The 9,701-nt window shown below is 35.3% G+C and overlaps 1 protein-coding gene across 1 annotated transcript in view; it reads left to right on the top strand.

Moving 5' to 3' along the window:
- Positions 1-9,701, top strand: part of ADAMTS19 (ADAM metallopeptidase with thrombospondin type 1 motif 19) — an 82,247-nt gene that overhangs the window by 34,774 nt on the left and 37,772 nt on the right. The window contains exon 8 of the mRNA XM_053473656.1: positions 7,426-7,531. Within this exon, the coding sequence (XP_053329631.1) occupies positions 7,426-7,531 (106 nt within the window). The remainder of the gene's footprint in view (positions 1-7,425; positions 7,532-9,701) is intronic.

The following is a 9,701-nucleotide window of genomic DNA, read 5'->3' as shown; positions in this document are numbered from 1 at the left end:
TGACATATACCAGGACCTTTATATTTATAACTAAATTACAATTTGTGAGAAAAAAAATTATAATTAGTGCATGGAAAGGGTTAAAATACCAGCATTTGAAATACCCTGGGGTGTCTAGTTTTCAAAAATATATGGGATAAATTGAGTTAACCAACTTCAAAGATGTTCCACAGAGGAGATGGAGGCAGAATGACCAGATTTGGAAAAAAAGGGTTTGGAAATTATAAAACGCTACTTGTACTTATTGCCCTATAACTTACAAAAAACAGCAAAAAAACATTGGGTATTTCTTAACTCAGGACAAACAATAGAATCTATTTAGCTAGTTTTTTTTACTAGCTTTTGCAGGTGAGTAAAAGATTTTTTAAATAAGTCCTTTTTTTTTTGTAAATAAGATGATATGATCAAAATAATGGTATCTGAAGAAAGCCCAAATCTGAAGAAAGTCTTGAAAAAAACAATATATAACTTGTGTGGGTACACTAAATGGGTGAGGAGAAAATTACAGCTGAACACAAGCACTGCAAAAGTGTTAAAACAGCCTTGGTCCCAAAGGGTACAAAAAGAAAAAAAATAAGCCCGGTCCTTAAGGGGTTAATGTAACAGTGTTGTTACATGAAAAGATATAATAAAATATTCAGAAAAATGTGAGGGGTGTACTCACTTTTGTGAGTTACTGTAACATAACAATTTGACTTACAGAAACAACATGTGAGGAGGAGGGCCCTGCTCAGACAATCTAATCAAATTATCTAAACCATACTTATGGGCTAAACTACCACTAAAATATCATTCAAATCCTTTTTTCTTTGTTTTATAATAGTTCTATAAAGTTTTATCTTCTTGTCTTTTTCATAAGCTACCCTCGGCTGTCAAAGTGTTTGTTTTGCTGGACATGAAGCTCCTACCTTTGACCCTCTTGTTTGAGGTTTTGACGTCTTGTTCTGATTTTATATTTGGTCTGGAGCAACCAAATAAATGCATGTTTCCTTTCTGACAAATAAACCTTGTTCTCCTATTATTTACCTCATATGATTATATTCATCCCATAATATATGCTATATATTATTCTCGAGTGGAAACTCTAAATTTAAATACTAATTTAACCAGCCAATAAAAAAAAGTGACCTATATTTGAGACCCTTGTTACTACATGCACCGAAATCTTGTTTCTGTTCTTTGTATTTTTAAAAGTTTGTAGGTTATGTCTTTGTGTCAAGAGCCCACAGGTGTACAACACATGTGCCTCCTTAAAAAAACCCTGTTTCTTATTAATGTGATTGACGGCAGATTACATGCACATTAATTGCTTTAAGCAAAGAAAGAAAAGAGTTACAATTGCAAATCTGCAATTTTATTATATCTTTTTCATTATTGTATAATATGTGTACATTATAAACGTATATACCCATACACACAGTAATTTAAAATGATTATATGTCGTATTAAAACAAAATGTCCAAATGTCTGAAATCAATTCTGCTACTAATGTCTCACATCATGTATGGGGCTACTATCAAGTCATTTAAGAATTGCCCCACACACAATAAACTGCTGCAAAGTTTTGCTGAACTCCAAAGTAGATGCTTTAGTACAGTTTTAGGTCTATGCCAAGGTCTATATGAACACATGCTGTACATATGCAGTCTAGTGGTCATATTTTCCCTTTACTAGGGACCAAAAAATATCATATAGGCTAGCCTAGCATTGATTATATTGTTTTTAACGGTCTGTGGTAAAAGGGGGCATGTTCTGCCCCTAGTCCGCAGTCAAGTTTACTGATTTTGTGAGTTAGTGTGGGCACTGTGTAGACATACTAATAAAAGTATTAATAATAAACAGTATAGGGTGTATATAGGGTGTTACTTACAGCATATGTAGCATATTAAGCGCCAAGGGGGGGTCGGGGTTTGAGAAGTCAAGGTTAAAAGATTACCATGCCTAGAATTTAGTTAATCTTAGGGTCATGATTATGCTGTTTGATACATTCATTCTGAAACTATAGCTGAAGTACAAAATCATAGACCGCAGTAAAAGTTAGAGACTAGGTTTATGCATTTTGGTAAATTCAGAGATTTGCACGAAGCCCCAAAAATGAGGCCAGGCCTCCATTTCCGAACAAAAACGAAGCAAAAAGCTCAGAATTTTCCACATTCACTCACACTCTCTCACACTTGCATTCTTGTTCACTCCCTCTCACGCTCTCCAAATGTTTTCCTACTTTCTCTGCCGACCACTTCCTCTTCCTCTTGTACATCTTCTTCATCTTCTCCCTTATCTTCTATCTTTTCTATTCTATCTTCAATCCTTAATCCGCATCTCCATGGTCATAACCTGGCAACTTCCACCCGAATGGCGGCGCTGCAGTGACTTCTTCCACAAGTCTCCAATCACCTTTTTTTCTACATACGTTTTAAGACAACAAAATTTGTCACTTACCCTCATTCATTCTCTCACACTCTCACTCAAACTCTCTCATGCTCTCTACTTCCATGTCTCCTTTTCTGCATCCATGCTTCTTGTCTTGCTTCTTCTTGTTCTTCGCTTCTACTGTATGCTGCAGAAAATGAGACGTGAATATATAAGTGGTTGGTGGGGAAGGTAGGGAGGGTGAGAGAGAGAATGTGACAGTATGAGAATGCGTGACAGCATAGGAGAGTGAGAGAGCAAACACTCTTTAAGAAAAGCAAACAAAAATGTAGAGCTCTATTGGGGGGTCTCTCCCCTTTTTGGACATTAGTATGAATAGGCAAATTTTATTAAAATAAAATATGTACGAATCCGAATACACAAGTCTAATATAAATCACTTGGCGACACATTTTGCTCCAAGAAACAAAAAAAGAAAACCGCTAGTGAAGCAATAGACAAGTGTGCCAAATTATTAGATCTATGAAAGAAAAGGTGCAATATGGTGCCATAAATTGAGAGACTACAAATGCTGGATATTCTGTTTATACATACCATTATGCCACAATCCTTGCATTAATGCGTAACCTTTATAGTACCCAGGCCTTCGTTTAAATACTAAGCACTTACTTAAAATGCACATACATCTGCAGAATGATGTTACCATGAATACCTTATATTAAAGTAGTGGTCTGGTTATTGTAAACATGCAATTTACACTATTGCCTTAGCTACAGAGGCTCAAGCAAATAGTTTATTTCAAGGAAAAATACTGTAATTACTCAGCATTTAAGATAATTTAAATGATCAATTATAAAACAAAATGTTTCTACTTTACTGTAATTATACAGTTGTTAAATTGGAGCACTTCCTAATAGCTTCGTCTAGTTAAGGTATATTAAAGGAAACTGCAGTCTAATTCAGTCTATTCCTTTTAATCTGGTTATGCCCTTGTCAGATGACTTCATTATAAATAACTTTTCATCGTGTTAACATGTTCATTCATAAATTACATGTATAATTTCAATGTTTCACATAATTTGTTAATTTCACTGTAAGGAAATAAAGAGGTTCTACCAAGATATTGAAACAATTTAAACCTGTGTTTATTAAGTAGAGAAAAGTAAAGTACAATTAATAATACTCACAACTCATCGAATGAGAATTTTCTTTAATCAGTGCTAAATCCTGGTTTTCTCCCTTATACATTGTATACACAACCACTAATAAGAACATACAGTATATACAAGCTAGGGTGGGATGAACAATGAAATTGTTGTGATAAATGAAATAAACCCTTAAAGCGATTGCTCAGTCATGCACCATATACAACAGCCAATACAGTTTTGTTGTGCAAATAGAGAAAGCACATGCTAATTGATACTCACCCCCAAAAAAATCTAGCTTTCCTGAAACATCCCAAGCCCTCGGCAAACCACCATCTGAAGTAAAGGTCCTTGCAAGAATCAAAAAGGTACTCAACCTTATTTGGCTTTTGACTGATCTGGAAGCAAGTTTACCAATTTGTATATTGTATTATTATGTATGTTTTTCCTGTATATGTACCAAATATGTATTTTGGGGACATTGTTTCTTTTGGGGCAAATTTTGTTTACCTTGGAAAAGTACATTCTTGATTCGCCCCCTCTGGCCTCCTACAGCCATAACCCACCCCTTTTTCCAGCACTATCCTCTCTTATTCATCTCTCTTTCCTCTCTTGTAGCTTTCCTGAAACATCCCGAGCCCTTTTATTTATACATACTCTTCTGTATCCTGAAATCACTTAGCCGTAATTACTGCTACCAGAGAGCTATTACTCCCTCTTTTCACCCCTCCTTTTGTTTCCATTACCCATACTACTTCATTTGATTGTAAGCTCACGAGGAGAGCTATCATAAGCCCATCATTACTGCCAGGAACTTAGTATAAAAGTACCAGGAGGCTAGATGTGAAGCTCACCAGCAGTGTTCTCAACTCCTGATGCATCTGTATGTAATAATGTATATTTGTTAGGTATGTTAACTGTCCCGATTAAATTGTGCAGCGCTGCGTAATTTGTTGGCATTTAATAAATAAAAGATTATAATATAAAAGATGACAAAGCATTATGGTTGCCACTCTTGTGGGGGGGAAAGGGACTCTTGATTAGTGAGGGGAGGGCTGCTAACAATCAGTCTTCAGGAAAAGTCTAGGCAAGTGGCCCAGTTATAAAACAGCCAAAAACCACATTTAGTAGGTAAGTATCTTGTGTAATGCATAGAAAACCCATGCCTAAGAATGAATCCGTTAATTGCGTAAATGTTGGGCAAAATCCTTATTACTCTAAGGACCATTGTTGAATTGCAATTAAAAGACACAAAGGGGTCTATTGGCTAAAATGAGCGTTGACAGGAGAGTTGGGGTTTCAACTCCTTGTTCTCACTAAACATTATGAAGGTCAATAAATGCCAATAAACTTCTGCTGCAGGAAGGGCTTATGGCCCTGTATAATGTATAGTTAAATCCGTGGTATTTCCCCAAAGTCCATTGAATTATGGGTAATACATGGCCAGCTCAGTTCTTCTTGCTGCAGAACCAGTGTTTGCCCTTCATAATGAGTAATGATAAAGCTGAAACATAAACGCTCCTGAAAATTCTTCAGCCAATGCTTTCCTTAGTGAATATACCTAAATGATTCTTTTGGCAGTAGCCCAAGAATTGAAATCAGAGCAGCCTAGGAGGCATTCATAGCTAGAACATGACATTCAATTGTAATTGATACTATTATGTGCTAAACTATAATATGATATAATAGTGGACATTCATTGCCTGAAATCCCAAAATAATTACTCATGAAATCAATGAAATCCTACCTTTAATTTCTCTGATATCAAAATAATTAACTAACTCCACTCCCACCTAAAAAAAAACCTAGGGAAAATTAAAGATCAAGAGAGCAGAAGTATTATATCCTACATCTTGGGTAAATACACATAGTAACATTCAAACTGTGGATGCAAAAAATACAAATGAGCACTGACCACTTTTAAAAAAAACAATCTGAGCAATATTTCACAATTACCAAAGGATCATGAAAAAAAATTACAAAAAAATTACTAAATTTTTAATAGCGTATTTGACTGTGTATTCTATAGACTTCAGTATTATATTGCATTAGTTGGTGGTCAGAGTAAATTTCACGTCTAGTAAGGTCCATTCAATGAAAGATGCTTGGTTATACAGTTTTGCCTTGGCAAACATTTTGGGCTACAATAGAAGGAATCTTAAATAATATTGGACATCTGAAGTGAAATCTAATAGCTCATTATTGGACAGTATAGAACAAGTTACCAGGGCTTAAAGCCAAACGTGCAGATATATGCACTTAATAACCATGAGGCTTTAAGAGTACTTTATTCTGGCCAAAGCACATAAGCTCACCTGCAGTGGCGGCAAGCTTTGCTTTATTTCAGTGGGTTTATTTGTGATATATTTATACATATAACACATTTTGTAGAATAATATGTAACAAGTACCAATAGTGATCAGTGTTATAAGTGGTTTTGAATGTATCCCACTAGTGATACTGCAAATCAGGTCTATGTGGGTATCCTTGTTGTGTTATCACACTTTTATCACCATAGCAAACGCTGGAAGGTCCCTGCTTATTGGATCATTCTTTTGGTAGCCATAGTGGTAATATCTATTCTGCACTAGAAGTCGCATAAAATGGTGGAAAAATGAATAAGGACAAGCATTAACTTTGAAACATTTTTATTTTGTAAGGAAATATAGAGCTATATTAGCCCAAAGAGCTTTGAGTCTTTAGTTGAATATGATACCTTTGAGTGGATCAGAAAAAAATGTTACATGAGCTACCTGGACCTTAGAGGTCTCTTCTTTCTTCTGCTGGCACTGGGCTTACTCAGGACCACTAACCATTTAAATCTTACTTAAAAAAAAAGTTTAAACAACATTACAAACTAGTGTTGGAAAATAACAAATAATCATTACAAAGTAGGCTAAGACCCTCAGAGGCATCTGGCAGCTGGAGAGATGTTTTTTATTCTTTTAAGGCTATAATAAAAGCATCTTTAGAAAAGCTTTTGGTGAGCAAATGCCCAAATGGAGATGAAATACTGCAACACAACCTGACACCATACCACACATCATGAAACATTCAAAACATTTAACAAGAAATTAATTTATACGTATGCTTCAATGCCCGGTTTAAACCCTATATAACCCTGTGGGCTACATCCAAGACAAAACTAGGTAAAATGAACTGGTCATTGAGTGAAAGTTAATAAATGTAATTACTTTAATCTGTCCCAATTAATTTGCGCACCACTGAATGCAAAATGTTTCTTTTGCATTACAAATTGAATTTACTGTTTTGACCTGGGTCTATAAAAGCAGTTAAAAACTTGTTGTTTCTTGGATAGGACAACAGAGATTTTCCATGGTTACAATCAAATCTGCTTTATCTCTGTTTACAAAAACACAGAACTTTGTGCTATTGTGAGAAAAATATTTATTCTACAAAATTACTTACACACTAAAAACTTACAAATTATGACTTCAGTAATTTTGACATCATCTTTCCATTCTGGAGGTATTCGTAAATACAATGATTGCGCACTAGACCTCTTTCAAGTGTTACTTTAAACATTGTTTTTGGTTGCTATGACTTTTTATAAGAATCCTACCATCTAGAATGTACAAGAACCAAACTAAAAACCAAAATATTTTAGGCTATTAGCCAGTGGTGCTGTCTTAGTATTTTTTTATCTTGACACCACAAGATATCAGACTGTGTTAGTGATGCATGTATAAGCTCTCTGAGCGACATGATTTCTGAAAAGTCCCACTTTTCTAGGTTTTTTTTCCATAGTACTAATGTTTAAACCTATTCACCATTTTATACTCTTTTTATGCCTTTTAGCTTGCCCAGGCCACCTCTGTTAGCCATTGCTTACCAATGAACTCTATTTAAAATGTATTGTTAATGCTAATTAAATAAAATATGTATTACAGGTATAGCATATCTGAATGGAATGTGCAGCGAAAAAAGGAAATGCATAATCGCAGAAGACAATGGACTGAATCTTGCATTTACTATTGCGCATGAGATGGGTCACAAGTATGTTTTTTAACTTTTTATAAAAATCTGTTTAGTCTCTATTTAGTCTCACAGAGAACTGTTTTGTTGTGTATTGATTCCAATGTACATAACTCTTACTCATGGGAAATTCCATAATCCCAGAGATTAGCAGTTGCATCTCATCTAGCAAGAGATCTAGCCACCAGTTTCTCCTGCAAGAAGGGCTGTGTTGGTCTTTAAAAACTCACCACTTCTGGTTCACCGTCAAACTATTGAACCAATTTACACCTTTTGTGACTCTACCCCTTAGGTGGAAACCTGACAGGTTGGCATTTTTGTGAGCCAAATGGCCACATCTTTTATATGTACCTTATTGGTGAGAATAATATGCCACTGCTTGGCTATTATGATGGTGTTAAACAGGAAATTGTTTTATTAAAAGAAACAAAAAACAATATTGTTTTCCTCTCATCGTTGACTTGGTTTCCCTTCGTTTATTTGTAGCGGGATTCTGTTTTTTAGAACAGTCCAAATTATTAACTTTGTTTAAACAATATAAGGTGATAACTAAAAGGAATTTTAGAATCAGCAAGAACTGCACTGAAAGCACTTTTGGCAGACCGATAGTAGACAGAATGTGAAGAGTTCATCTTTACAAATCCATTTCAATTGGCACCAGTTTTCTGCAAAATGATCACAAACTCATTTGGCAGCCCTATTCCTAGAAAGGTTTTTATAAGATAAAAATATTTTTAGTTGACTTGACAACCATGTGCAGAGCTGGGGAAGAGTATTCTTGCCCAGGGCTATTTTTCAAACTGAGTTTAATAAGACTGTTAAAATTTGTTATGACATAATGTAAGTAATATAGTTTTGTTAAGGTTTTCCTTTGTTATCTTTCACTGATTAAGGTGTGTTAATGTAATGATTCTAAAATGCGCATCTTTTCTTTTAGCTTCTAGAAACACGTTCAATATATTTCTTAATTTCTTAAATAAGGATCAGCTTGCTTAGAGTTATATCAGTTATGGGTGGCTTAAGGCTTTATTGAGTACTATAGAGATTCATCAGGTTCTATATATGTAAAAAAAATAATTGATGTAAAAAGAAACTGTAACCCTCATTGCCTTTGGCCCTCGTTTATTATAACTACCTGTAGTTTGTTCTTGTATAGTATAGATTTTAATATTTTGTTAAATGTAGAGGATTTTTTATATCTGTGGCAACGTGACAGACTGAAGATATTAATTTCTTGTACTATATTTCTCTCAGTTCTCACTAACCATCAGGGGTGTAACTAGAAACAACAGGGCTCAGGTGCAGAAATTGTCCTGGGGCCCCCCAAGTTCACAAAAATAACATGTCCCACAGCGCTCCCTTTGCCCCCAAACAGCTTATCAGTGCCATCCAAAAACTCTGCATGTGCCATCACTGCCCTGAAACAGCATGTATGTGCCATCATTGCCCCCCAAACAGCTGGTGTCTGCACTCTTTGCCCCATGCACTTTGGCACACATAAAGTATGTTAACACACTTACACAAATTTACACAAGCTAACACACATACACATCCTTACACGTACACTTACTCATACTCACTAACAGTCATTCTAACACTCATGCACCCTCTCACGCCACGTATGCATGCTAAAAACTTAACCATACACTTTACACTTACACATACATTATCACACATTATCACACATACATACATACACACCTATGCTCATAGCCTCACACACATCTATGCTTGTACATACAAATGCTTTCATATACACTTATACATAGACATTCATGCTCACATACAATTATACATAGACATTCATGCTCACATGCATTTAATAGAAAAATACACTCATATATAGGGAGACAAGCAGACAACAAGCAATAGCTTAGATAAAAGTAATCAATCCAAAAATAGGTACACTCACAAACTGACATATGACAGCAAGCTCATCTCAAAATTCCTAAATCATTTTCTGGTATTTAGAAAGCCTGAGGTTTCTTCTTCTGAGTTCATGGACTGAACAGGGGTTTTAATGTTCTAAGGCTCCTTAGAACTTTAAAATTGGCAACACTCCAGTGCCCGCCTCAATATACCGGACAAGCACATTAACGCTGGCTTTGGTGAAGTGATTTGGAATCCCTGTTAGCATTAACAAACTGCAGCCTCTCTAGTGGATGAATGGACACAAATTTCCACAGAAACA

The sequence above is a fragment of the Spea bombifrons genome, chromosome 1 (genome assembly GCF_027358695.1).
Source record: "Spea bombifrons isolate aSpeBom1 chromosome 1, aSpeBom1.2.pri, whole genome shotgun sequence".
Classification (NCBI taxonomy): domain Eukaryota; kingdom Metazoa; phylum Chordata; class Amphibia; order Anura; family Pelobatidae; genus Spea; species Spea bombifrons.
The sequence above is the reverse complement of the archived record's forward strand: the minus strand, read 5'-3'. Positions and strand labels throughout refer to the sequence as shown.